General features: G+C 37.9%; 6 protein-coding genes across 11 annotated transcripts in view; 3 read left to right on the top strand and 3 right to left on the bottom strand.

The window, feature by feature from the left end:
* LOC107217020 (E3 ubiquitin-protein ligase MIB1) overlaps nucleotides 1-3,094 on the top strand; it is a 249,637-nt gene extending 246,543 nt beyond the window's left edge. The window contains exons 15-16 of one of the 3 annotated variants that reach the window (XM_046732501.1): nucleotides 85-230; nucleotides 1,987-3,094. In XM_046732501.1, coding sequence (XP_046588457.1) covers nucleotides 85-225 — 141 coding nt within the window. In that variant the 3' untranslated portion in view covers nucleotides 226-230; nucleotides 1,987-3,094. Of the gene's footprint in view, nucleotides 1-84 lie in introns of all 3 variants that reach the window. The other 2 variants (XM_046732500.1, XM_015654374.2) reach the window with 2 other exon arrangements.
* Nucleotides 2,073-7,504, bottom strand: LOC107217017 (cytoplasmic dynein 1 light intermediate chain 2). 2 transcript variants are annotated; one of them, XM_015654367.2, is made up of 11 exons: nucleotides 7,369-7,504; nucleotides 7,138-7,235; nucleotides 6,791-6,864; nucleotides 6,435-6,551; nucleotides 5,726-5,956; nucleotides 5,418-5,628; nucleotides 5,079-5,267; nucleotides 4,886-5,000; nucleotides 4,508-4,648; nucleotides 3,814-3,979; nucleotides 2,073-3,687 (listed from the first exon to the last, which is right to left on the bottom strand). In XM_015654367.2, the coding sequence occupies exons 2-11, from the start codon at nucleotides 7,233-7,235 to the stop codon at nucleotides 3,557-3,559; spliced, it is 1,473 nt and encodes a 490-aa protein (XP_015509853.1). In that variant the 5' UTR covers nucleotides 7,369-7,504; the 3' UTR covers nucleotides 2,073-3,556. The 2 variants fall into 2 exon arrangements, with proteins under 2 accessions (XP_015509853.1, XP_015509854.1); XM_015654368.2 differs by lacking the exon at nucleotides 7,369-7,504 and having other exon boundaries at nucleotides 4,532-4,648; nucleotides 7,138-7,293.
* Nucleotides 7,505-7,562: 58 nt separating this feature from the next.
* Nucleotides 7,563-10,157, top strand: LOC107217018 (WW domain-containing oxidoreductase). 2 transcript variants are annotated; one of them, XM_046732506.1, is made up of 7 exons: nucleotides 7,563-7,698; nucleotides 8,029-8,093; nucleotides 8,240-8,476; nucleotides 8,564-8,759; nucleotides 8,840-9,025; nucleotides 9,121-9,376; nucleotides 9,468-10,157. In XM_046732506.1, the coding sequence occupies exons 2-7, from the start codon at nucleotides 8,054-8,056 to the stop codon at nucleotides 9,696-9,698; spliced, it is 1,146 nt and encodes a 381-aa protein (XP_046588462.1). In that variant the 5' UTR covers nucleotides 7,563-7,698; nucleotides 8,029-8,053; the 3' UTR covers nucleotides 9,699-10,157. The 2 variants fall into 2 exon arrangements, with proteins under 2 accessions (XP_046588462.1, XP_015509856.1); XM_015654370.2 differs by having other exon boundaries at nucleotides 7,565-7,694.
* On the bottom strand, nucleotides 9,813-11,681 carry LOC107217006 (39S ribosomal protein L15, mitochondrial). The gene is made up of 5 exons (XM_015654355.2): nucleotides 11,434-11,681; nucleotides 10,880-11,034; nucleotides 10,563-10,728; nucleotides 10,275-10,434; nucleotides 9,813-10,160 (listed from the first exon to the last, which is right to left on the bottom strand). Exons 1-5 carry the CDS (start codon nucleotides 11,533-11,535, stop codon nucleotides 9,859-9,861), a joined length of 885 nt encoding a protein of 294 aa, XP_015509841.1. The 5' UTR covers nucleotides 11,536-11,681; the 3' UTR covers nucleotides 9,813-9,858.
* Nucleotides 11,682-11,803: 122 nt separating this feature from the next.
* Nucleotides 11,804-15,438, top strand: LOC107217022 (eukaryotic translation initiation factor 2-alpha kinase 1). Its single transcript, XM_015654376.2, has 8 exons — nucleotides 11,804-12,074; nucleotides 12,367-12,537; nucleotides 12,757-12,913; nucleotides 13,003-13,714; nucleotides 13,956-14,132; nucleotides 14,278-14,433; nucleotides 14,648-14,785; nucleotides 14,909-15,438. Exons 1-8 carry the CDS (start codon nucleotides 12,005-12,007, stop codon nucleotides 15,122-15,124), a joined length of 1,797 nt encoding a protein of 598 aa, XP_015509862.1. The 5' UTR covers nucleotides 11,804-12,004; the 3' UTR covers nucleotides 15,125-15,438.
* On the bottom strand, nucleotides 15,357-17,556 carry LOC107217021 (divergent protein kinase domain 2A). Of its 2 annotated transcripts, none has more exons than XM_046732505.1 (4): nucleotides 16,578-17,556; nucleotides 16,167-16,467; nucleotides 15,893-16,023; nucleotides 15,357-15,829 (listed from the first exon to the last, which is right to left on the bottom strand). In XM_046732505.1, exons 1-4 carry the CDS (start codon nucleotides 17,187-17,189, stop codon nucleotides 15,593-15,595), a joined length of 1,281 nt encoding a protein of 426 aa, XP_046588461.1. In that variant the 5' UTR covers nucleotides 17,190-17,556; the 3' UTR covers nucleotides 15,357-15,592. The 2 variants fall into 2 exon arrangements, with proteins under 2 accessions (XP_046588461.1, XP_015509861.1); XM_015654375.2 differs by having other exon boundaries at nucleotides 15,357-15,811; nucleotides 16,578-17,553.
* Nucleotides 17,557-27,924: the final 10,368 nt, after the last annotated feature.

The raw sequence follows: 27,924 nt of genomic DNA, 5'->3' as shown, positions 1-27,924 counted from the left end.
TTTTTCTGCCAACTTTTGCGTCTACGGAAAAATCATGTCAATTGTTTGGGACATCCTTATTGCGATATTCATTTTCCTTTTCAGACAATGTGCCCAGTTTGCTTAGATCGTCTGAAAAATATGATCTTCCTTTGCGGACATGGCACATGCCAGATGTGCGGTGATCGAATGTCCGAATGCCCGATCTGTCGAAAAGCCGTCGATAAACGCATTTTGCTTTATTAGAGAAGGTAAAATTAGTTTTATCAGTTCAATTATAATAACATTATACATAAAATAGTCTGATATACTGTCGGGGTCACTATACCGAAGTACGCTTAATATTTACACTAAAGCATCTAATAAATGTCGGCATTGTGATGAACATTGCTGCCTGTGATCTGTGATGCAATATTGCAGTTGATGAAAAATGTGTTAGGATTCTTTTACATGATGGTTTTTGGTAACAAAAAATTGCGATCCTGCTGTTCAATATACAATTTCTTTCTTTATTTATATCATTATCACAATATCGTTCATAAGCATACTCGATTCATATACAGCAACACAGAAATCAATTTCAACAGCTTATACAGAAAAACCTTTCACATTGCCAAGACTAATTTGTGAGAATCCTGTTTTAGAATCTGTTAGTATTTTAGAATTGTAAATATAGCTCTGACAATTTTTTATCTTGATCGTGATTCCGTCGACAAAGATTTGACAATCTTGAACCTAAATTTATATTAATTTCTTCTTCCAGCTGGTTGGCCTATTTAAATTTAGTTAACGGATAAACTAATGATTATTGTTATATAAGTATCAATTGTACAGTATTTGTTACTGCATTTTTCCGTGCATTTATAATTGGTAAATATTTACTGTCTGTTCTTCCGATTAAATCGAAGCATCGTAATATTCCGTGGAAAAAATTATTTGTAATTATTAAATCTAGAAAGCCGATATAAGATAATAACTTCAAAATAATCCTCCAGTAATAATCGTTTTAATAAAAATACTCGCATCAAATTGTCTTAGAAAATCCGATGCAAAAAATTTTGCAATTGATTTTATTATTCATCTCTCGTGGTGATGGTGATGGTGAAAATCCTAATCGTGTTCGGCAACGAATCTGCGTAGTGTGTACGTTTGAATCCGCCTTAATTAGATACGCAATATTACAATTAAAATAAGAACTAAACCAGATTGTTCTTCAGAGGTTGAATAACAGCACACCTTTGCTGCACTTTAGACAGATTTGGTAAAGTTCGTCTATTGGTTTAAATATTTTATTTTAGAGTAGCTTCTGAAGTTCAACGTAAACGATAATTTATCACGCTGCAGTCACTATAGTACTTAAGTACTCATGAATAGTAGATACGTACCTACACGATATCTAATAATATAGTAAATATAATTTACAAACTAATGATATTAATTATTAGTCGCGTATTATAAGAAGCATTTATTGCGATGGATTGTGGACTTAAAGATTTCCATACATTTTCAGAAAATGTTATGAGTTCGCGAATGTGGAATCTCATTGTTGAGGGAATTGGGATGGTGTTGAAAACGATGCACTTACATAGTATTGAGTAAATTTCTACCGTTGCTAATACACGCGTTAAATTTTAAAAATAATTTCTTACCAGTTTGACTGGTGATGGCAATTCAAGCCATTCGATAACACAAAACTCTTCCATTAATGGGATTTTGATAAGGTAGAGGGATTTTTAGGTAGCTGCACTTCGTATTCCAGCATAATACCGCTATATCCTTGCTATGATGCCTATACATACCTACATGTAATTGTCGCGTGTAATAAACACCTTGATTGTAATGTTACATATATATATATATATATATAAATATAGTAAATAAATCTAATACGCATCTCACGGGTGAACAGATGTTACGGTACAATGGGTTAAATAAGAATGCCGAATGTTCTCTTAAGTAGCAATAATTACGAAATTTAAATCTGCCCTTAATTTTTTATCCTTCAAGTTCCCACAAGACTTCTTCGAGACTTCACCAACTCTAATTAAAAACTTGAACTGATTTATTTATTTGGTGAAATAAAACACAAGGTCTGTATGAAAAATTATTTATTTTTATCAATTATGTAGATGATATTACACTGTTCATTAGGACGAGTATAAAGCCGTGTATGTATATAATCAAAAAACAAATGTTTACAGTTTTAGATGAGTTTTGTCTGCAGACGGAGGATACAATAAGTGCATAATGGTTTGTGGTAGAGAAATAGCGTTATCTTTTTTTCACGTGAAAGCAATAATCACCTAACTGCTATGAACAAAAACTAAAATCTCATTAAAATATACAACTCTTACAAAAATTTTTCTTTACACACTCGTGCAAACTCATATACTCCTTTCATCAATTGACGTCATCAAAGTTAGACCGATCGCTAGTTTGAGTAATGTGGTGAAAAAACAACTCTTAAAAGTGACTTCAACGTTACCGTATCTGAATGAATACAATTTTTTTCATGTGAACAAAAGAAAGAGAAATAGTCAAAAAAAGTGTGAATTTTTGTATAACGGAATAAAGATTGCTGCCAATGGTTCACTAAATAACTTACTATATGTATGCATGACGAGACGCAAGGGCATGTGCGTAAGCTTAATTGAAGTTTATTTATTACGTTATATAAATATTTCGTTACATTAAACCTCGAGGGATTCCTATTCTTCATATTATGAAGTATTTAATTTTTTCAACAGACAACAATTATGGCTGTTGTCTAACTGCTGTGGCGCATTATATATATTTTATCTTATTTTTCGTTTCATGTCTTTTTGAGTAATTTTAGTCTCGAAGGAAAAAAAATATAATTGCCTTTGCGGCCCATTCTCCACCCGATTATTAGTAATTAGTATAATTTCAATTACTGAGTTTATAGTACGGTTAAATGCTATCGTACTACCAGGCAGAACTCCCATAATGTGATATTGCACGTTCGTTATTATGAAAAATTGCTCCCTTCGTACCATTTTCACATTACAACCACGTTAGTCGTTAGGTTCCAAAATTATCCACAAAACGAGTCATTAAATCATCTAAATAATCAAGAGTATGTAAATATGCATTAGTTCGTGCCAAAAAGATGATTCTTTGTCTCTCGTCTTCAAAAGAAATAAATAATAGTCCAGGACGTTATGAATCGAAATGAAAGTAGGTACTTTCGTTTGATTTTGCACTATTTCTTATTTAGTGAAACAAATAATTACAAGCTTATGTAAGCACGTATAATGAACTACGACGAATCGTACGCTGCATCTGTCTTGTGCGCAGACAGAAGTGACTGCACGATTGTTACTTTTCGTTGATAAGCAACACAATTGGATCAAAAACCAGTTCAGAATGGCAATACGGATTCTCAAGATTAAACGCCGGTTTCCACTGCCCGCAATCTCGCCGCGTTCAATATTCAGTAGATTTTAGGCTTTTCAAATCCACTAATTGATCGCTTGACGTTCTAGAACCAGAGCGCTAGCCTCACTAGTCAGTCCCATGCCATCGTGAATGGGTCGCAAAACAAGCTCGCGTTGGTCTAGCACTCGGATGACGAGTTTAAATCAGGCGGCGGTATTTTTTTCATTCGCGTTAGCCGATCCAACTCAGCTGCCGCATCATTGCGCATAGCCGCTTTGTCGACCGGCCCTGCATCTGGACTCGTTATTTCTGTGGACAGGGTAGAACTTTCAATAGAAAATTCAATGACAGTATAGTTTGTATAGAAAGAATTGCTAAATTTTGCTTCTTTGACATTAAATTTTTGTGTTCATATATTTATTCTATTCAAATTACCAGTTTTAACTGTACTGGATACGACAGCACCTGGAGTTCCTGGAGAACCAGGGGATGCTCCGGATTTCTTGGAGAGCAGAGAATTGAAGAAATTTGCTAATACACCCTCTCCTCCAGGTGTATTTCCTGCACTTTTTGGGTCCAATTTTTTGTTAGGTGATGCCACCTGAGGTGCAGATTTAAATGTAGATATGGGGGCAAGACTAATTTCCAGAGACAGTTAATGTAAATTCATACCACAAATAAATTAGAGCATGCTACAAAAATGAATGTACATTGTTAAATGACAACTTAGAAGCTTGAATCACAAGTTTGCTTTGAGCTATTTCAATTATTATCATTTAGGAACTCTAATTTAGTTCGTAAAAAGTAATTCACTTTAAGTCAGCAAGAAAAATGTAATCGGATTGAAATTATTGGGACTACAGATGATTTTAGGTGACTCAGAGAAAAAAATACCGCATAGATATTCGGTTGTACTGTGGTGGTGAGTCACGATATGATTTATCGTTAATTAATTATATGTTCTGATTATTTGGCATCACAAAAAGCTTCAGCATTAATGACTTTTACAAATTAGTCAGTTGGTTGTTATATAATATTATGATTCGACAAGTTAAAGACTCCCTGAATCTCGCTGTTAGTTACAATTTCACAAATATCAACAGCATGCTCTAATCATAATTGGTATGACCTGTATGATGGTTTCACTGCTTGCCTGGTTACGGGTCGTTGGCGACCGTGTCGGGTCTTTGAAACCGGTCAATGCTGCTTGCTGTTTGGCAAGGAAGGTTTGCTCTTCTTCTGCTTGAACTTCGACTTCCCGTGCTACAGTCTATTAGCACGTATTCAACAATGAGGTAATTAATTTTTGTTTATAATCCGAATTCAATATATAAAGCACCAGAAAAGTTATCAATAAATATGCAAAAAGGGTTTATTTGCTTTCGAACGGTTATAAAATGAACGAAGTCTCGTATTTTAGTCTTAAATGTATTTTCAATTCAGGAGACACATGACGTTCTTTTGTTTGGGGTAATCTGTAAAATAAAATTATTAGTTCACACTTTACCTTGCGATTTACTTGCGGCTGAGTAATAATGTCACGATAATAACTGTCTGGCTTCATCGTTTGCAAGTTCTCGTGGAGAATACTTATTTTCTTCATGTTATCCCATCCAGCAGGACTGTAAGTACGGAAGAGTTGGACGTTACTCAAAAATACTACAGAACCCTGAAAGGATTGTGATAATTTAAATACTCACATAAGTACAGCATCCTTCTCAACTACCAACGCCGGTGTTCGAAAAGGTAATGAATAAATTCTATGTGTTAGATATTTATAAAGCAAATCACAGTTTTTGTCTTCTTTAGCAGAAGTATAAAACAGTCCTGCGCCATACTGGAGACAGAACCGTCTCACCCATTGCTGCATAAAGTCGAAATGTTCGTCCCTGGTAAAAGTACGAATTGATAATCATCAAAAATCAATTATAAATGAGTTATGGTCCATTTATGCTTCTGTTAATTACAGTTGATATGTTCAGTTTCATTGCGTATGTATCTAACAATAAACAAGAGTGCATAAAGTATTTAAGGCCTACTTGTAATCGTGTTCTTTTTCGAGCGTTGTCATATAATCCGTTTTCGTGATGACAACAACAACGTCCAGACCCAAATTAGTAGTGAGTACTCCGTCAGGCAAAGGTAAACCATCAACAGCTTCTTCATCTAGATTGCGGCTGGTACGTCTCAATGGACTTCCCGGATCTAATTCATCGCCAGGTTCCGTATACTCCTGCCACTTTTTGATGTCTAAATAAAGTGAAAAGAAAAGACTCAGGCGGATCAGACGAGACATCAATTTATAAGTCCTTGTACAAAGTCAAAAAATAAATGAAGACATTCTTACTAAGCTGCCGACAATGCTGCCTTGTGTCATTATCAAGAGATAATTTATCAACGTGATCACCAAGTATCGCTGCCCAGGACTGTAGTTGTTCTAAGATAGCCCATGGACTAGTCATTGCCGCTACTAACATCACTAAGGTATGTGGAAATCTTTCTGCACTTAAGGCAAATCTCAATAGATTTGTATGACCAGGATCTCCGTCGAGTACCCAAACCGACAGCCTTGTCTGATCTGTTTAAACAATTAATAGTTTGGCTTAATAACAACATATGGAATAATGTTATTTTATTATTAGCATTTTGTTAAAAAATTTAACAAATTAATGAACCGAATTCCTTTCTCATTTTCCGTATTAACGTTAGTATTATAAATTCATTTATTTCATAGCTATCAGGCGAACGCCGATGTACTCTACAGGTATGCCTTTATAAATGATAAAAGAATGTAAATAAACATTTAAATCCTATCCTATCTTCTTTCAAGATTAAATTATTGGTCAATTAACATACTGTACAACTTAAATACTATCCAAAAAAGCATCCGGTTAGGTATGAATTATTTCGAAAATGTTAAAACTATCCTATTAAGTTTATAGTTTACTTCGATATTGTATTTCTAAACTGATCCCCATGTTCAACCATTCCTTTGACTGTGAAATGATTATTGTTACTATTACAGCTGTTACTTTAGAGACAGGATGACTCATTACCATCTCTGTAGTCGTCACGAACATCAATATAAGCAAACTCGAGACCAGAACCTTTTTTCGGGTCTTCTACACCCTGCAGTTTGGCTATGAGTGTTGTCTTACCACTCTCATTATCACCTGAAAATAAATAGAGGAATGAAATTATTAAGTAATAATTATACACCTACACATCTTCCTCACCTGACAAGACAAGGTGAGGAAGTATGATGTCATGCGAATACCTCACGCATCGCGTTCAGTGACACATGACTACTACTACCACCTTCACACTGTTACCACTTCAGATGCATAACACGTTTTTAAATTACAATACAATGTTGCATGAAATTAATCATGTTTGGATATATGTACTTTACCTAGTACCAGAACATTTTTGTACGAAGGCAGCTTGTTGTTCCCACTATTTTGAACTTCGGCTAAAATAGAGGACCTGGAAAGGAATTGAAATACAAAAAATACAGTGGGGGAACTGTGGGTCATGAACACATTATACTACACATTACTGTGTACGGAAGAAAAGAGAATCTCACATTGTGTGTATTAGCATGTGTGAACTAGCTACGTATATATAGTCAAAAATATGTGGGTGTCATGTAGAGATCGGAAGAATGTTTTTTAACACTAGTGAGAATTTTTTTTCGTTTTATCTATGACATGCTGTGATCAGGTGAAGGAATTTCTTCATTTTTTGGAATTGACGTACCATAAGTTGTCTTTATTATCCGCCTCTTCTTTCTTTTTTGACTGAAACCCATTGCTCTGCGTCTGCGACATCATTTCAACGACCGTCGCTGCCATCATCTATTTGACAGGAAGAAATGCTTGTCGATTATTACAGTGATACAATTTATCGATTTATCTCACTACTCCGGGCGCGGCCCGCAACCAACTTCGCACTACTAAATGAAGGATGAATTTTTAGCCGAATACTTACGTTATTGGAATAACACTTTACAATCGATTATTTTAACAGTGCCCGTATTCATAACCGGTCAAGGCATGAAAATTTCAGAAAATTTTACATGTAATTCTATAATTACTGAAATTTATTTCCACACAAGTTCATAGCTATACACGGATCGAATTCGGCGCTTTCCGGCTCCTGAAACTGACAGCTCGATCCTTGCCAACTTCCCCTCTATCAGATTGAGTTTATAATTCCAAGATGGTGGGTGTTATGTCGGATTCGGATAGCGAAGACGAGTTACCACCGGGATGGGAGGAACGAGCTACGTTGGATGGCAACGTTTACTACGTAAAGTTAGTAAGTCCGAAAATCATACTGTTTACTTAAAATTTTTTTTACGCAACTAGCTTTCGCAAATTCAAGGATTTAATGATTGTCAAGTTGGGTTAAGTTAGGTCGAGTTTGAACCAACAACCGTTGACTGAAAATTGATAAAGACAGCCAGCTACGGTTTTCATTTCGAAGCAAGCAAAAGAGTATGACGAATACGGTGGTAACGGCAGTCTCTTACTACCTACAATTTTCAGTTGACGAAACTACTGTCAGTCGAGATTACAATCAAGAATCCATAATCGAGTCAATTCGTCTTGTCTATCTGGGCTTATAATTGTTTTTCTGTTTTGGCAGCCACTACACCAAGGGAACCCAATGGATGCATCCTCGTACTGGACGTAAAAAAGTTGTAGAAGGAGGTATGTATGTAAAAGTATAATTTTTTAACGATAATGTTTAAAGTTTTACATTGAAAATTTGCAACAAACTTCACAACAGGCTTAATAATTAACACCTCAAAATGACATTGATTTAATGTACCTAATATGCACGATATTATTTTCAGAACTACCACCTGGCTGGGAAAAATGTATTTCTGAAAATGGTAAAGTTCTGTTTGTTGATCACGTCAATCGCACAACTACATACACAGATCCACGCTTAGCCTTTGCCACGGAGTACAGAGAGATGTCACAACCAATTCGACAAAGATTTGATGCAAGTAGTACAGCTCTGTCTGTACTACATGGCAGAGATCTTAAAGGAAAAATAGCAATTATTACTGGTGCTAATTGTGGCATAGGTAACTAGCTCCTGAAATTAAACATTAAAACTTCAAGATTGCCTTTGTTGATTAGTTATCACTAATCTTTGAGTGACCTTAATTCAGGTTTTGAAACTGCCAGGTCCTTGGCTTTACATGGCTGCAAAGTAATCCTAGCCTGCCGAAACCTGGACAGAGGCCAAGAAGCTGTAAACAAAATAATAAAGGAAAAGGAGAATGTTGAGTGTGAATTACTACACTTGGATCTAAATAATCTAGAAAATGTTACCGAAGCTGCTTCCAAACTTAAGCTTGAGTACACGTAAGTAAACTCGTTCATTTTTCGTTTGAGAAAAGTAAATCTTCATTTAATAAATTACTGAATCACTGTTTTACTTTCAGAAAGCTTGATATACTCATATTGAATGCTGGAGTCTTTGGTATACCACACTTAATAACTGTAAATGGTTATGAATCAACGTTTCAAACAAATCATCTGGCACAATTTTATTTCACGATGTTACTTGAGCCCATCATACACAATACGGAAAATGCTAGAATTGTCGTCGTATCAAGTGAATCGCATAGGTAAAATTCTTGTACCAAACACATCTACACACAACTTTTGTTAACTATTTTCATGAGGCACTTTATTGAACCTTGACCTGTTACTTACGTTTCAGATTCTCTTCTATAAAATCCCCGGATGATATTCATCCCTCAGTCTTGTCACCACCGGCAAGTAGCTACTGGGCAATGGGAGCGTACAATAACTCGAAGCTCTGTAATGTTTTATTTGCTGTAGAATTAGCTAAACGGTGGCCATCTGTTGCTGTGTTTTGTTTGCACCCTGGAAATATAGTTTCTACGGATATATCTAGGCACTGGTGGCTTTGGAGATTATTGTACGCTTTGGCACGCCCATTCACAAAATCATTGGTAAATAATCGGAAAACTGAAACTGAACTGATATTCCAAGAAATTGGACTATTTAATGAATATAAAAATACGCTCCATTGCTTTATTCTAGCAACAAGCCGCTAGCACGTCTGTATTTTGTGCAACTGCGCCAGAACTTGAAGGAGCAACAGGTATTTATTTCAACAATTGCTATCGGTGTGATTCTTCTGCTGCTGCTCAAGATTCAGCATTAGCTGAAAAACTATGGAGCCTCAGTGAAGAGATGTTACTCAACGTTCTTCGAAAAGAGAATCTGGGTTATCGCCTGGCCGATAATGAAAAGTACAACTTGACTGCGTGAAAAAATTTCATTTACACTCTTCATATACCTATTATATAAATATTTGTTTTATGACTTGATATTTCTATTATTTTTATACCATAACGACATTAATCCAATGAAAATAATGTCTAATTCTACTGTATATATTTTTATTAAGGAACTATAAATACACGGGTTATTAATTTTGGTAAAATTCTTTCAAATAATCGGCTTTCGGTTTCAAGATTGCCTTGTCCTTGAGAACGACGACCCAGCCTGGCTCGAGTCCGTAGAATATTTGACGAGGGTCTTTACGTTCAGACAGCATTTCATATTGAGGATCTTCCTCAATTTTTGGAAGATTATAGCCATACTTTTGCGCTAGTACCAAGCGCTCATGACATACTTTTTCTGGGTCTGCTAAATATCCACGCGTTTCTGCACTTGAATAATATTCTAAGCAATCCATGGGGGGCAACATTCTTCTTGGAATAGCTTCACCTGATAAATATTTGTTTTAAAAGATTAAATACATAAAAAATTATGTACCCAGCAAAAACAGTCGCTGATCCTCATTTTCCAGTAAAATTAGGTAGTGTAAAATTGCATAAGTACCTTTCTCGAAAAATTTTCTGGGATTCAATACAGCATGCAAACTCTGTTGATCATAGTAGGTTGTTGTAATCACTCCTCCATTTCTTTCAATGGCAGCGATTACAGGCTCTGATGCCCACTGAACTTCTATATTAACTTTTCCTTGAAACTCATCGGCTCCCTGTGGAAAATTATAAATAAAATTAAGTTAAACGTGAAACATAAATTCACTGTAGATGTACATAATTCATTCTTTTTTCAAACGTCAAATAATGTTAGTTATTGTTTAAATAATAAAATTATATTTGCCTCATCAGTGAGGTGAACTCCTGCATGTTTCATGTGTGGCGTTATATGATAAAGTCCAGTATTCAGTAGAGCTGCGAGATCTATAGGTTTCGAAGCATCTATTCTGTTAGTATCTATGAACTGTTGAAGTTTGGATAAAGACAGAGGTGGGTACTGTCTCCGCAGGCTGCAAGGCAAATAAAATAATTATTTTAACAATTTATGAAAGTACTAAAAGAAAAGCAAACGTGGTTTTGCAACAAAAACATAAAGAGAAATTTAATTGCTTTGAATTACAACAATATTAATAGGGATTGATTGAAATTTAGAACACTTACTGATGCCCTTTGTAATATGGCTCATAACCGAATCTCAAGTAAAATGGATTATTTCCAGTTTCGTAACCAGGTCGCATGTAGTTTTGCCTTTGACCTGATCCCTTATTTCCAGCTCCATGATAATCACCTCCATGCTGAGCTCTGCCTCTTTTTTTCTATGCAACGTAAGTTTTCAATGAACATTATCTAAATACTTTAGCTTGTGTGTACAGGTAATAACTAAACTGTGTAAAGTGTTGCGCGTTGATAACACAACAGTGGTTTGAGAAATTGAAAAACGGAATGATATAAGAGCTCATATACATCCTTTTCGCATTCAATGGCATATCTCATCAATGAATTGCTGTCCAGTTGGAAAACCTAATCCAACCTAACCTAATCTAATCTTAGCTCCGATATTCGGTAAGGAGACAATGTTGCGCCAAGCAAATTCATTAGTGAACTGAAATTTCATATGTTGGGAAAAACTGGTTGGGATATTTGTAATATCATTGTCAAGTGTCTGTCAACGTTCCATCATGTTTACATCTTACAAAATTAAAGCACAAACTTACAGTTTGTCTCGAGCCGGGATTATCTCGGATGTTCGCCAAAGTTACGCGGGGCAGTACTCGGAGCATTGACAGAGCTAGCTCACGTCCTTGTTTGCCGCTCATTTTTGTAACTAGAATTAAACTGTATCACTCATAAAGATTAACTAAAATTTATTGAAATTATCCAAGCAACAGCCCAAAGCAAGTACACGCTGCGTAACGATCCTATTCTTTTCCACTATCCCCACCGGCTACCACTCATGGTGAATCGCGGCTCACAACTGGCGCAAGCGCACGACGATTTTCAGTTGTCACTCCAAAGCCCATTAGGGCCAGGTCTTTATATTTTTCAGTCAACGGCCGTGGAGGCGCTACATGCACCTTAAGGTGGAATATTCTGGAGCCTACTATTTCAAATATACTACGATCACCTTGAAAAATAAACACCATATGTCGCGTATTCATGAATACGTAACCGAGTGCCGCAATGTCGCGTATATGTATGTGATTTAAAATACGTGAAGTGAATTGAGAGGTTCAGGGAGAAAAGGTCAGACAAAAATGTGAAAATAGTTGCTTATTATGTGTTAACATGGATGATAGCGTATCACCCGAAAACAATCCTTGGGGTGATCTGTCGACTGTTACCACCTTCGATAGAGGTTAGAGCGTATGTTTAAGATTATTCAAGTTTGAATTGTTCGAGCATTTTGAACGTAAAAAAATTGTGTCACATCACCATCCATGTGTTTTATCATCGTTACTTTATTTCAGTCAGGAGATACATATTTAAATCATTGAGAGAAAAAAAATGGGCGTATATTGAAATTGCAAAGATGTTTTATTGGCTAGAATAACATACGCTGATCTCGCTCAGCGATACCTAGTTGAATGTAAAATTAGTATATCTAAATTCGTTTGGCTCACGAGTGTCAGTAATTACTTATCTTGCAGGAAACGACACATGGACAACTTATCGAATGGATGATTGTAAAGAAGTACAAGCTGGTGGTCAAGTTGTTGGCAGAGTTTCTCCATCTACCAGCCTACTCGTCGAAGCGCTTATACAACAGCTCTGCACACTTTTCGAGGGGGATCCTGTACGCAGGAATAAATTATACTATGGTAAATATAACATTTTTAACCTTATGAACTCCAAAATAAAACTGAAACATAAAAGCTAAGTACTTGATCTGAGCATTATTCAGTTAGAAATTCGCCTAATTTCAATATTCTATCTTTCTTCTAACTCAGTCTAACTCATTGTGAGAGTTGGGCAATGATGTAATCCATATTTCATTGGATTATATTTATTTATAAGAACCCAATTTTTTCCCTCAACAGCCATTTGTGATAAATTACACGAAATGAAGTTGATTGATGGTTCATACAACATGGAAGAACTGGAGTTAGTCAGAAGTCAATATCAGCGAGCATTATTCCATTTAGTTACTGTTGCTAGAGCTTCGACAGGTTCTGAAAGTGCCCTACAAGTACCAAGGTACAAAGAAATGAAACAGTATTTGAAAATAATACTGTAGATTATACAGCCTATTTTTTCAATGTAAATTTAATTGCCTCTCATTTCAGTTCTTTAATGACTGAATGGTCCCGCTACAGACATGAGTTTGAGGAAATTGGGTTTATATCTAAGGGTGGATTTGGAAATGTATTTAAAGCTCGACATCGACTAGATGGAACTGAATATGCTATAAAAAAGGTAGTAGTGCCATCTTGCAGAGTTCAAAACATCATGCGATATCTTAAAGAAGTGAAAACATTGGCTACCCTAAATCACCCTAATATTGTGCCGTACAAAGGCGCTTGGATTGAGCAAACACTTCTAGTTCCATTTGTTCAAAATGCATCACCTGAATGTTCTGATAAATACGGCTTACATATATCTGAGAAACTGTCTTGCAGCCGAAGTCGCAAAAATCGTAAAAACGGCCGTGCGAACTATAGCTCCCATTCTGAGGTGAAAATAAATTTATCTAAAAGCAGGAAGACTGGTGGAAAAATTAACAAAGGTCTGCACATTCCCAGTTTATCAATTTCTTCAACAAATCATATGGATTGCAGAATGTTGGACAGTGATGTCGATGTTAATATAGCAGAAAAATCATACTCCAGTGTTGTGTCATTCAGAGGTGATTACGAAAGTAATAAAAGCTATTCAAAAGAAAGTAGCAGACACCTCACGCTGGATAGTAATTCAAATGATGAAGAGGCGAGTGAAGATAGTGAATCCTTTGAAGAATCAGCTTCTGAACAGCAAATATGCCAGTACAATTCGAAGATGGTTAGTAATAACGCTAGTAGAATTTTACTATTCATTGTTTGTGATTCCATATATATGCATATGCATGGGAAATGATATGCCTAATTTAAACCTGAAATAAGTGATTATGGATTGGTTAAACTGAGAGTGGAGTGTGGTAAATCTATTGGCAAAAATTTTGGGCCACAGTGAATTTTCATTAACAAGTGGGGTTTTAGTGCTGATTAATCACTATAGTACACAATTTAAATGTTCCATATAGAACCAGAACCTTTACACATTGTATATACAAATGGCACTCTGCGAGCGCACGCTACGAGAATGGTTAGACGATAGAGTGGAACCTGTCTCTCAGCCTCTTGTCACTGTAATTCTAACACAAATTTTGTCTGGATTGGATTATATTCATTCTCGTGGAGTAGTACACCATGATATAAAGGTAATTAAGTTGAATGAATAACATCTACTATTTTTATTACTTAAAAATGGAACAGTCAGCAAGAATAAATGTCAAGTACAAATATGACACAATACTATGTTGGATAGTGTTCAATTTATTGAGCTTCGTTTTTCCATTTTACCAGCCAAGCAACATTTTTATATCAACAATTGATCATCTTACGGTTCAATTAGGAGATTTTGGACTGGCCTGTGCACTGCAGAAAAAAAATCATCATTCTGTATTTGGCACGCACATGTATGCCGCACCAGAACAATTGCGTGGCAAATGTAATCCCAAGGTACTTCGGTTTCTTTCTTTTCCCACCTTTTTTCATATTGAATTCAACCTTTTTTATGTCCAACTCAATGATTTACAATTGTCTGGCAATCTTTGCGGTATTTCTTGATCTAAAAAGCTAGTACTATAACCGAATTATATATGCCATTAATTGATACTATCGTAGTATTTATTTTTTTGCAAGTATTCATATTTTTATACTTCCTTGATTTCAGAGTGACATATTTAGTTTGGGAATCGTCCTTCTAGAACTTATTATGTTGATGAAAACTCGAATGGAACGCAGCAAGATAATTGGTGCATTGCAGGCAGGCCAAATCCCAGACACGTTGAAAATGAATCATCCTAAATGGGTATGTTGATGTTTGAGAATAAAAATCATTCTTTTCATTGTACTCGCGACATACAATGCTATGGGAACCTGAAAAAATTGATTTTCGATTATTTATTTCTTTTTTAAATTTTTCTCGAACTAGGCTTTCATACTGAGCCAATTGGTTCAGACGGATCCAAATGCACGGCCAACAACGAAACAACTTCTACAGGAACTCAGTGAAGATAAAGATTTAATGATAGCTAAATTAAGAAATGACAACAATGAAAAAAGTATTATAATTCAGAAACAACAAAGCAAATTAGAACAGCAAGAACTTGAAATAGCAAGACTGAAGAAATTACTAGAGAATAGTTAGCAGTACTTATCGGAATAGCAAATGTTATGCCATCGTGTTACTTCGGGTAGTCGTGTCGCATACATCACCTAACGAAAGAATAATTACTTGTTTGTGGCGTATTTGCTGCACAGGTGCGCGGAATTTAGAATATTTTTGTAGGTTTAATAGAATGATTATACCTATTTCGTTTAAAATAAAATCTAAATTGCCGAAATAGTTCTAGACAGGATACTGAACATAAGACTGCACACAATGATAAGCATCAAATTTATTGTTCATGGCATGGAGTTCGTTTGAATAAAAAACAAAATTGTTTGTTAATTGTTAAATCACTTGGATATGAGTAAATTCAACATTATTATTCTGTAAAAAAATATTTGCCGTTTCCTTTTTTCCTCTTCCAAATAATTGTGTAGGTTCTTAATTATAAGAGTAATATTTATAATACATAATGGGTTGATCGTAAATGATTGAAACTACGTCAAATTAATGTCTGAGGATTTGCCTTGTATTCTCTAGCACAATCTCATTCAGTACTTCCCGCAGAAGATCCCCAACTACTATTCTCGTATGTGCTGCACTAGGTATAGCACACTGTTCTATAAGAGTTGGGAGATTTGGGTATTGCTGTAAAATATCATTTGGAATATCATGCAGCAATCCTCCAGGTATTGCATTGGAGCTTGTAGTCCGTGATAAGAGGTGCTGAAACAGTAAATCCAACTGAAGTCTGAACGAAAATCTTGTATAATAATTTCAAACATGCATTGACCTGAGTCAATTTACCTGGCAGACTGCATAATAATTATGATCACTGAAATGATGACTACATATGTCTACTGGCGAAAATGCCAAACAATTTTGACAGGTGAAATCAACCTTGTTAACTTCCAATTCCTCCCAGTCAGATGTTCTGTCTGAAAATATTGATTTATAGAACAATTTCTTTTTTCAAATTATATTCAATTGGATAACACTTCGATGCTAAAGGACATTTCAGATCCGATTGAGTTATGTAACATAGGTATTTGAGCTCTTATTATTACTTCCCTGAACTCACTATTTTGTTGAATTCTTTTATCTACTACAATGATGTTTTCCATATCAATGAATTTTGCATTATCTTTGGGGTCGACTGCGATGTTATCTGGAGATATATCAGTCAAGTAAAAGCCAAAGTGAGGACTTCGGTAGGTGAATTTCTGTGCAGCCTCGAGAAGACTTGAAGCAATTTTCGCTCGCCTTATCCAAGGCTCCTGATGGTAATTGGATAACGGGGGACCTACGTATTCCTCGACAATGACTCTCCCACACGCCCCGTAATATTTGGGTACCGGCCATCCGTCCTCAGTTGGCAATATCTGTTTAGACGAACTGTATTATATTAGCAATTCATTATGCATAAATATTGCTTTCCCGCATCATCTACAATACCGTTTGGGCTGCATTTTTTCCTATCATGATCAATCACCTGTAAGACCACTGGTTCGGGATTAATCCTCAGTATCGTCCAGAGGTAAGCATGCGATATTTGCTTTTTATCATTACCACTATTTGCATAAACATTGTAAAGAAGATCGTCCATGTGATCAGTAATTGGACAGAGCCTCAGGTTGGATGTATTGTCGCTAGCAAAATCAGTGGTTAGTTCTCTGGTGATTTGTGTGTAAAAATCAATAGCTCGAGGCACAGATTTCTTGTTGCTATTGTTGGGACATAACTCGAAGAGCTTCGAATCAGTACAGAGCATTTTGTCAAATGCGTATAGCTCTGAAGTGTGAGCGAGTTTCTTGAGGACAACTTTTTCCCCGGCATAATTTCCGAAGAAAACATTTTTCGCATTGAATAAATTGGCAAAGGTAGCGTAAACACCTCTATGCCTGATAACTATTTCGTTATTCAAAATTGCCCCACATATCGAAAGCCCGTAACATGCCGGACATTTTCGCAAATCAGTTAATTGGGCGGCAGTTACTCGCAACGTTTTTAATACGACCTTCAGTCCCAAGGCTAATGAAAACAAACCAAGAATTAGAAAGACTTTCCATTTACGAAACCTTACGACGTTATTGAAATATAACATAGTCCAGGTGCACGAGAGGTAAGGAAGATGTGACGTTTTCAAAAATCTATTCTGCCAGGCTTTGATAGGTTACTACGGAATTGGGACTGGTTTTATTCCAAGTCTGTATGGTGAGAAGACTCATTGATCAGTGACTCAATGACAATATTTTAAATGAACCATAGCTTGCGTGTGGCACAAAACTGCAACAGTGCGATTCCAACTAGAATGCATATCCACACGCGCGACGTCAAGACGGAACAGTGACGGGCAAGTGTTATGTGGGGGCATAGGTCATAGATTAGGATAAAACCACACAGAGAGAAACACGGAGAGCGGCCCGGCCCGACGTTGTAATGATTCGTACGGCACTACCGATAACTCCGTGTTCGCGAATCCTTTATGCCTACTGTACTATGTTGGGCCTGACGCTGCGTCGAAGGCATTTCGTAAACGCAGGCGCGCGCAGGGCGAAATTCGCTGAAGTAGTCGGTTTGGTAATTTCACGTTTGAAATTTTCAGCCGTCCAAGGGGATACAACTTACTTTTGTCTCTCTGTCTGAGTATTTTTGATTCGGATGGCCCTTTGGTGGCTAATTCGACCAAACAGGAACTCAGAAATCGCAGCGAAAAGAGCGTAGGACCAACAGGAGAGAAATGGCGAGCGAAAAAGCAGCTGCTGAAAAATGTCGAAAATTCAGGTTCTAGTTTTTTGTCTGTAACTTTTGGTGCGTTGATCGCAGCGTATTAGGACTGCACCCAATCGATTCCTCTCGCAAAATTACGTCCGATCAGTGCTACAATTAATCGATTCCAGCACTTTTCAAAATCGCGAAAATTTTCGCCAAAAACACAAAGGGGTTAGCCTTGCTTTTTTTTGGGCTAAAAGCTTTTGGTCTCAGATTCGATTAAAATGACCCTTATTTGACCAATGGGACCCTCGGAAACTCAGAAATCGCAGCGAAAAGAGCGTAGGACCAACAGGAGAGAAATGGCGTGCGAAAAAGCACCTGCTGAAAAATGTCGAAAATTCAGGTTCTAGTTTTTTGGCCGTAACTTTTGGTGCGTTGATCGCAGCGTATTGGGACTAAACCCAATCGATTCCTCTCGCAAAATTACGTCCGATCAGTGCTACAATTAATCGATTCCAGCACTTTTCAAAATCGCGAAAATTTTCGCCAAAAACACAAAGGGGTTAGCCTTGCTTTTTTTTGGGCTAAAAACTTTTCGTCTCAGATTCGATTAAAATGACCCTTATTTGACCAATGGGACCCTCGGGAACTCAGAAATCGCAGCGAAAAGAGCGTAGGACCAACAGGAGAGAAATGGCGAGCGAAAAAGCACCCGCTGAAAAATGTCGAAAATTCAGGTTCTGGTTTTTTGGCTGTAACTTTCGGTGCGTTGATCGCAGCGTATCGGTACTGCACCCAATCGATTTCTCTCGCAAAATTACGTCCGATCAGTGCTACAATTAATTGATTCCAGCACTTTTCAAAATGGCAAAAATTTTCGCCAAAAACACAAAGGGGTTAGCCTTACTTTTTTTTTGGGCTAGAAACTTTTGGTCTCAGATTCGATTTAAATGACCCTGATCTGACCAATCGGACCTTCAGGAACTCAGAAATCGCAGCGAAAAGAGCGTAGGACCAACAGGAGAGAAATGGCGTGCGAAAAAGCACCTGCTGAAAAATGTCGAAAATTCAGGTTCTAGTTTTTTGGCCGTAACTTTTGATGCGTTGATCGCAGCGTATTAGGACTGCACCCAATCGATTCCTCTCGCAAAATTACGTCCGATCAGTGCTACAATTAATCGATTCCAGCACTTTTCAAAATCGCGAAAATTTTCGCCAAAAACACAAAGGGGTTAGCCTTGCTTTTTTTTGGGCTAAAAGCTTTTGGTCTCAGATTCGATTAAAATGACCCTTATTTGACCAATGGGACCCTCGGAAACTCAGAAATCGCAGCGAAAAGAGCGTAGGACCAACAGGAGAGAAATGGCGTGCGAAAAAGCACCTGCTGAAAAATGTCGAAAATTCAGGTTCTAGTTTTTTGGCCGTAACTTTTGGTGCGTTGATCGCAGCGTATTGGGACTAAACCCAATCGATTCCTCTCGCAAAATTACGTCCGATCAGTGCTACAATTAATCGATTCCAGCACTTTTCAAAATCGCGAAAATTTTCGCCAAAAACACAAAGGGGTTAGCCTTGCTTTTTTTTGGGCTAAAAACTTTTCGTCTCAGATTCGATTAAAATGACCCTTATTTGACCAATGGGACCCTCGGGAACTCAGAAATCGCAGCGAAAAGAGCGTAGGACCAACAGGAGAGAAATGGCGAGCGAAAAAGCACCCGCTGAAAAATGTCGAAAATTCAGGTTCTGGTTTTTTGGCTGTAACTTTCGGTGCGTTGATCGCAGCGTATCGGTACTGCACCCAATCGATTTCTCTCGCAAAATTACGTCCGATCAGTGCTACAATTAATTGATTCCAGCACTTTTCAAAATGGCAAAAATTTTCGCCAAAAACACAAAGGGGTTAGCCTTACTTTTTTTTTGGGCTAGAAACTTTTGGTCTCAGATTCGATTTAAATGACCCTGATCTGACCAATCGGACCTTCAGGAACTCAGAAATCGCAGCGAAAAGAGCGTAGGACCAACAGGAGAGAAATGGCGTGCGAAAAAGCACCTGCTGAAAAATGTCGAAAATTCAGGTTCTAGTTTTTTGGCCGTAACTTTTGATGCGTTAATCGCAGCGTATTGTGACTGCGCCCAATCGATTTCTCTCGCAAAATTACGTCGATATGGTGCGCCAAAGAATTGATTCCAGCACTTTCCAGAATCGCGAAAATTTTCGCCAAAAACACAAAGGGGTTAGCCTTACTTTTTTTTTGGGCAAAAAACTTTTGGTCTCAGATTCGATTTAAATGACCCTTATCTGACCAATCGGACCGTCAGGAACTCAGAAATCGCAGCGAAACGAGCGTAGGACCAACAGGAGAGAAATGGCGTGCGAAAAAGCACCTGCTGAGAAATGTCGAAAATTCTGGTTCTAGTTTTTTAACCGTAACTTTTGATGCGTTGATCGCAGCGTATTGTGACTGCGCCCAATCGATTTCTCTCGCAAAATTACGTCCGATCAGTGCTACAATTAGTTGATTCCAGCACTTTTTAAAATCGCGAAAATTTTCGCCAAAAACACAAAGGGGTTAGCCTTACTTTTTTTTTGGGCTAAAAACTTTTGGTCTCAGATTCGATTCAAACGACCCTTATCTGACCAATGGGACCCTCAGGAACTCAGAAATCGCAGTGAAAAGAGCGTAGGAACAACAGGAGAGAAATGGCGTGCGAAAAAGCACCTTCTGAAAAATGTCGAAAATTAAGGTTCTGGTTTTTTGGTCGTAACTTTTGGTGCGTTGATCGCAGCGTATTGTGACTGCGCCCAATCGATTTCTCTCGCAAAACTACGTCCGATCAGTGCTACAATTAATTGATTCCAGCACTACTCAAAATCGCGAAAATTTTCGCCAAAAACACTAAGGGGTTAGCCTTACTTTTTTTTTGGGCAAAAAACTTTTGGTCTCAGATTCGATTTAAATGACCCTTATCTGACCAATCGGACAGTCAGGAACTCAGAAATCGCAGCGAAAAGAGCGTAGGACCAACAGGAGAGAAATGGCGTGCGAAAAAGCACCTGCTGAAATATGTCGAAAATTCTGGTTCTAGTTTTTTAACCGTAACTTTTGATGCGTTGATCGCAGCGTATTGTGACTGCGCCCAATCGATTTCTCTCGCAAAACTACGTCCGATCAGTGCTACAATTAATTGATTCCAGCACTACTCAAAATCGCGAAAATTTTCGCCAAAAACACTAAGGGGTTAGCCTTACTTTTTTTTTGGGCAAAAAACTTTTCGTCTCAGATTCGATTTAAATGACCCTTATCTGACCAATCGGACCTTCAGGAACTCAGAAATCGCAGCGAAAAGAGCGTAGGACCAACAGGAGAGAAACGGCGAGCGAAAAAGCACCCGCTGAAAAACGTCGAAAATTCGGGTTCTGGTTTTTTGGCCGTAACTTTTGATGCGTTGACCGCAGCGTACTGTGACTGCGCCCAATCGATTTCTCTCGCAAAAATACGTCCGATCAGTGCTACAATTATTCGATTCCAGCACTTTTCAGAATCGCGAAAATTTTCGCCAAAAACACAAAGGGGTTAGCCTTACTTTTTTTTTGGGCAAGAAACTTTTGGTCTCAGATTCGATTTAAATGACCCTTATCTGACCCATCGGACCTTCAGGAACTCAGAAATCGCAGCGAAAAGAGCGTAGGACCAACAGGAGAGAAATGGCGTGCGAAAAAGCACCTGCTGAAAAATGTCGAAAATTCAGGTTCCAGTTTTTTGGCCGTAACTTTTGATGCGTTGATCGCAGCGTATTGTGACTGCGCCCAATCGATTTCTCTCGCAAAAATACGTCCGATCAGTGCTACAATTAATCGATTCCAGCACTTTTCAAAATCGCGAAAATTTTCGCCAAAAACACAAAGGGGTTAGCCTTACTTTTTTTTTGGGCAAAAAACTTTTCGTCTCAGATTCGATTTAAATGACCCTTATCTGACCAATCGGACCTTCAGGAACTCAGAAATCGCAGCGAAAAGAGCGTAGGACCAACAGGAGAGAAATGGCGTGCGAAAAAGCACCTGCTGAAAAATGTCGAAACCTCTGGTTCTAGTTTTTTAACCGTAACTTTTGATGCGTTGATCGCAGCGTATTGTGACTGCGCCCAATCGATTTCTCTCGCAAAAATACGTCCGATCAGTGCTACAATTAATCGATTCCAGCACTTTTCAAAATCGCGAAAATTTTCGCCAAAAAACACAAAGGGGTTAGCCTTACTTTTTTTTTGGGCAAAAAACTTTTCGTCTCAGATTCGATTTAAATGACCCTTATCTGACCAATCGGACAGTCAGGAACTCAGAAATCGCAGCGAAAAGAGCGTAGGACCAACAGGAGAGAAATGGCGAGCGAAAAAGCATCTGCTGAAAAATGTCGAAAATTCAGGTTCCAGTTTTTTGGCCGTAACTTTTGATGCGTTGATCGCAGCGTACTGTGACTGCGCCCAATCGATTTCTCTCGCAAAAATACGTCCGATCAGTGCTACAATTATTCGATTCCAGCACTTTTCAAAATCGCGAAAATTTTCGCCAAAAACACAAAGGGGTTAGCCTTACTTTTTTTTTGGGCAAAAAACTTTTCGTCTCAGATTCGATTTAAATGACCCTTATCTGACCAATCGGACCTTCAGGAACTCAGAAATCGCAGCGAAAAGAGCGTAGGACCAACAGGAGAGAAACGGCGAGCGAAAAAGCACCCGCTGAAAAACGTCGAAAATTCGGGTTCTGGTTTTTTGGCCGTAACTTTTGATGCGTTGACCGCAGCGTACTGTGACTGCGCCCAATCGATTTCTCTCGCAAAAATACGTCCGATCAGTGCTACAATTATTCGATTCCAGCACTTTTCAAAATCGCGAAAATTTTCGCCAAAAACACAAAGGGGTTAGCCTTACTTTTTTTTTGGGCAAAAAACTTTTCGTCTCAGATTCGATTTAAATGACCCTTATCTGACCAATCGGACCTTCAGGAACTCAGAAATCGCAGCGAAAAGAGCGTGGGACCAACAGGAGAGAAATGGCGTGCGAAAAAGCACCTGCTGAAAAATGTCGAAAATTCAGGTTCTAGTTTTTTGGCCGTAACTTTTGATGCGTTGATCGCAGCGTATTGTGACTGCGCCCAATCGATTTCTCTCGCAAAAATACGTCCGATCAGTGCTACAATTAATCGATTCCAGCACTTTTCAAAATCGCGAAAATTTTCGCCAAAAACACAAAGGGGTTAGCCTTACTTTTTTTTGAAAATGAAAGGTTCGTCGAAGTTCCGGTCAGGAAGAAGAAGAATTTAATAGTTGAAAAACGTGAATATACAAAATCGACGTTTCGGCCGGGCCCTGCCGACCATCCTCAGGAAATAAAATCTAAATAGTTAACAAAAAATGGGATGCTTCAACAAAACAAATCAGAGTTGAGAGCATGGAATATGTTTAACAATACAATATTTGTTGTTTTACAGAATTAAGTGAAAATTAAACAGTTTTAACGCAGCTGTCAAAGTGACAGTTTTAGGTTACGTGTCAAAATTTGAAGATAGGTTAATCAGATGAAAAATTGGTTTAAGAGAAATGAAAATTTGTCAGAAAAAAAGCTTATTAATAATTTGGAACAAAGGAGATGGGAAAAGATTAAATTAATTTAGAAAAGATTACTCACAAAAAATGACAACCGGTACATGCTTAGATGATGTTAGTGGTACAGCATTTCGGACGGAAGTGAAGGTTAGCGGGGAACCATCCGTAAATCTATGTTGTTGATCACGTGTGAGATTTGAACTGTGCTCGAAAGTCATGGAGTACAAAGGCAGTGACCAATCAGGAGTGAGGGGCGTTACTGTTTTGAGAACCAACGATAATGTAGACTAGAGGATGTTGGAGTATAGGTGGCTAAGATTTTCGATATCTGTACGTTTGTTAATCGAGTTCCTTTTGTTCTTAGAGATATGTATCATTTCTTTGATAATGCGTTTGTACCAATTAGGTTCTGTAGCAAGGGTTATAGAGTTGTTAAAATCGAAATTGTGACCCAGGGTCAAAGCGTGATCTGCTAAAGCGCATCTTTCAGTGACATGGCACTTGATATTAGAACGATGACCAGAAATTCTATTTTTAAGGTGTTGTGACGTTTGTCCAATATAACTCATGCTACAGTCTCGACATGGTATTTTATATACACAGTTGATTTTCTCTAAATTAGGAGTAACAGATTTAAGATGAGAAAAAAGAGACAGTTTAGTAGTATTAGATATTTTAAAAGTAATTTCAATTCCCTCGTTCTTAAGAATTTTTTGGATTTGGCTAGATAGATTTTCTACATACGGTATAGAGATAGAGTTTTTAAATTTATCATTAACATCAGTTGGATTGTTGGAGTCTACATTCCAATCAATCGAGTTGTACATTTTTTCTATTCTATACTTTTTGATATCATTGATGAATTTGATAGGGTAGCCATTGGAAGTAAGAGTTATTTCTACAAGTTTTAAATTCTTTTTAAGGAATTGAGGGTTTGATATTTTAAGGCAGCGATCGAACAAGGATATGGCGACAGATTTTTTGTGTTTGATGGGATGATGTGAGTTGAAATGAATGTATCTCCCAGACCAGGTTGGTTTATGGTGCCAATCTAAGATTATGGTGTTATTGTGGTTGATTACCATAGTGTCTAAAAAACTGATTTTTCCATCTTTTTCCAACTCGAGAGTGAATTGGATACGTGGGTGAAAGCTGTTGAATTTATTAAGAAGGAGTTGTAGATTTTCGTTTTTAACACACGTTATAATATCATCGACGTAACGATAGTAAAAAGGTAGGCTGAAAGGAAGATTTGAAATGATTTTTTTTTCTAAGTGTTCAAGTACCAGATTCGCTACTACTGGGCTAATCGGTGAGCCCATTGCTACGCCAAAAATTTGTTGGTAGAAATTATCTTTGTAGGCGAAATAGCATGAATCTAGACACAGTTTGGTGGCGGCTAGAAATTCTTTTTTATTAATGTTAGTGTGACCTTTCAAGTTGGGCCAGTTTTTACTGATGATCGATATCGCTAGTTTAGTTGGAATGTTGGTAAACAATGATTTGACATCTAGGGATACTAACAGGTGATTAGGCGGAATTGTTTTTCCCTGATTTTGTTTACAAAGGACCAAGTGTCCTTGATGTGATAGTCTGATGTACCTGTTATGTTAGATAAGACACAAGAAAAAAATCTCGAGATTTTGTAGGTGGGGGAATTGATGTTAGAAACAAAACTTACTTTTTTTTTGGGCAAAAAACTTTTGGTCCCAGATTCGATTTAAATGACCCTTATCTGACCAATCGGACCTTCAGGAACTCAGAAATCGCAGCGAAAAGAGCGTAGGACCAACAGGAGAGAAATGGCGTGCGAAAAAGCACCTGCTGAAAAATGTCGAAAATTCAGGTTCTAAATTTTTGGCCGTAACTTTTGATGCGTTGATCGCAGCGTACTGTGACTGCGCCCAATCGATTTCTCTCGCAAAAATACGTCCGATCAGTGCTACAATTATTCGATTCCAGCACTTTTCAAAATCGCGAAAATTTTCGCCAAAAACACAAAGGGGTTAGCCTTACTTTTTTTTTGGGCAAAAAACTTTTGGTCTCAGATTCGATTTAAATAACCCTTATCTGACCCATCGGACCTTCAGGAACTCAGAAATCGCAGCGAAAAGAGCGTAGGACCAACAGGAGAGAAATGGCGAGCGAAAAAGCATCTGCTGAAAAATGTCGAAAATTCAGGTTCCAGTTTTTTGGCCGTAACTTTTGATGCGTTGATCGCAGCGTACTGTGACTGCGCCCAATCGATTTCTCTCGCAAAAATACGTCCGATCAGTGCTACAATTATTCGATTCCAGCACTTTTCAAAATCGCGAAAATTTTCGCCAAAAACACAAAGGGGTTAGCCTTACTTTTTTTTTGGGCAAAAAACTTTTCGTCTCAGATTCGATTTAAATGACCCTTATCTGACCAATCGGACCTTCAGGAACTCAGAAATCGCAGCGAAAAGAGCGTAGGACCAACAGGAGAGAAACGGCGAGCGAAAAAGCACCCGCTGAAAAACGTCGAAAATTCGGGTTCTGGTTTTTTGGCCGTAACTTTTGATGCGTTGATCGCAGCGTACTGTGACTGCGCCCAATCGATTTCTCTCGCAAAAATACGTCCGATCAGTGCTACAATTATTCGATTCCAGCACTTTTCAAAATCGCGAAAATTTTCGCCAAAAACACAAAGGGGTTAGCCTTACTTTTTTTTTGGGCAAAAAACTTTTGGTCTCAGATTCGATTTAAATGACCCTTATCTGACCAATCGGACCTTCAGGAACTCAGAAATCGCAGCGAAAAGAGCGTAGGACCAACAGGAGAGAAATGGCGTGCGAAAAAGCACCCGCTGAAAAACGTCGAAAATTCGGGTTCTGGTTTTTTGGCCGTAACTTTTGATGCGTTGATCGCAGCGTACTGTGACTGCGCCCAATCGATTTCTCTCGCAAAAATACGTCCGATCAGTGCTACAATTATTCGATTCCAGCACTTTTCAAAATCGCGAAAATTTTCGCCAAAAACACAAAGGGGTTAGCCTTACTTTTTTTTTGGGCAAAAAACTTTTGGTCTCAGATTCGATTTAAATGACCCTTATCTGACCCATCGGACCTTCAGGAACTCAGAAATCGCAGCGAAAAGAGCGTAGGACCAACAGGAGAGAAATGGCGTGCGAAAAAGCACCTGCTGAAAAATGTCGAAAATTCAGGTTCCAGTTTTTTGGCCGTAACTTTTGATGCGTTGATCGCAGCGTATTGTGACTGCGCCCAATCGATTTCTCTCGCAAAAATACGTCCGATCAGTGCTACAATTAATCGATTCCAGCACTTTTCAAAATCGCGAAAATTTTCGCCAAAAACACAAAGGGGTTAGCCTTACTTTTTTTTTGGGCAAAAAACTTTTCGTCTCAGATTCGATTTAAATGACCCTTATCTGACCAATCGGACCTTCAGGAACTCAGAAATCGCAGCGAAAAGAGCGTAGGACCAACAGGAGAGAAATGGCGTGCGAAAAAGCACCTGCTGAAAAATGTCGAAACCTCTGGTTCTAGTTTTTTAACCGTAACTTTTGATGCGTTGATCGCAGCGTATTGTGACTGCGCCCAATCGATTTCTCTCGCAAAAATACGTCCGATCAGTGCTACAATTAATCGATTCCAGCACTTTTCAAAATCGCGAAAATTTTCGCCAAAAAACACAAAGGGGTTAGCCTTACTTTTTTTTTGGGCAAAAAACTTTTCGTCTCAGATTCGATTTAAATGACCCTTATCTGACCAATCGGACCTTCAGGAACTCAGAAATCGCAGCGAAAAGAGCGTAGGACCAACAGGAGAGAAATGGCGAGCGAAAAAGCATCTGCTGAAAAATGTCGAAAATTCAGGTTCCAGTTTTTTGGCCGTAACTTTTGATGCGTTGATCGCAGCGTATTGTGACTGCGCCCAATCGATTTCTCTCGCAAAAATACGTCCGATCAGTGCTACAATTAATCGATTCCAGCACTTTTCAAAATCGCGAAAATTTTCGCCAAAAACACAAAGGGGTTAGCCTTACTTTTTTTTTGGGCAAAAAACTTTTCGTCTCAGATTCGATTTAAATGACCCTTATCTGACCAATCGGACCTTCAGGAACTCAGAAATCGCAGCGAAAAGAGCGTAGGACCAACAGGAGAGAAATGGCGTGCGAAAAAGCACCTGCTGAAAAATGTCGAAACCTCTGGTTCTAGTTTTTTAACCGTAACTTTTGATGCGTTGATCGCAGCGTATTGTGACTGCGCCCAATCGATTTCTCTCGCAAAAATACGTCCGATCAGTGCTACAATTAATCGATTCCAGCACTTTTCAAAATCGCGAAAATTTTCGCCAAAAAACACAAAGGGGTTAGCCTTACTTTTTTTTTGGGCAAAAAACTTTTCGTCTCAGATTCGATTTAAATGACCCTTATCTGACCAATCGGACCTTCAGGAACTCAGAAATCGCAGCGAAAAGAGCGTAGGACCAACAGGAGAGAAATGGCGAGCGAAAAAGCATCTGCTGAAAAATGTCGAAAAT

The sequence above is a fragment of the Neodiprion lecontei genome, chromosome 2 (assembly GCF_021901455.1).
Source record: "Neodiprion lecontei isolate iyNeoLeco1 chromosome 2, iyNeoLeco1.1, whole genome shotgun sequence".
NCBI lineage: Eukaryota > Metazoa > Arthropoda > Insecta > Hymenoptera > Diprionidae > Neodiprion > Neodiprion lecontei.
This window is presented reverse-complemented; position numbering and strand designations above follow the sequence as displayed.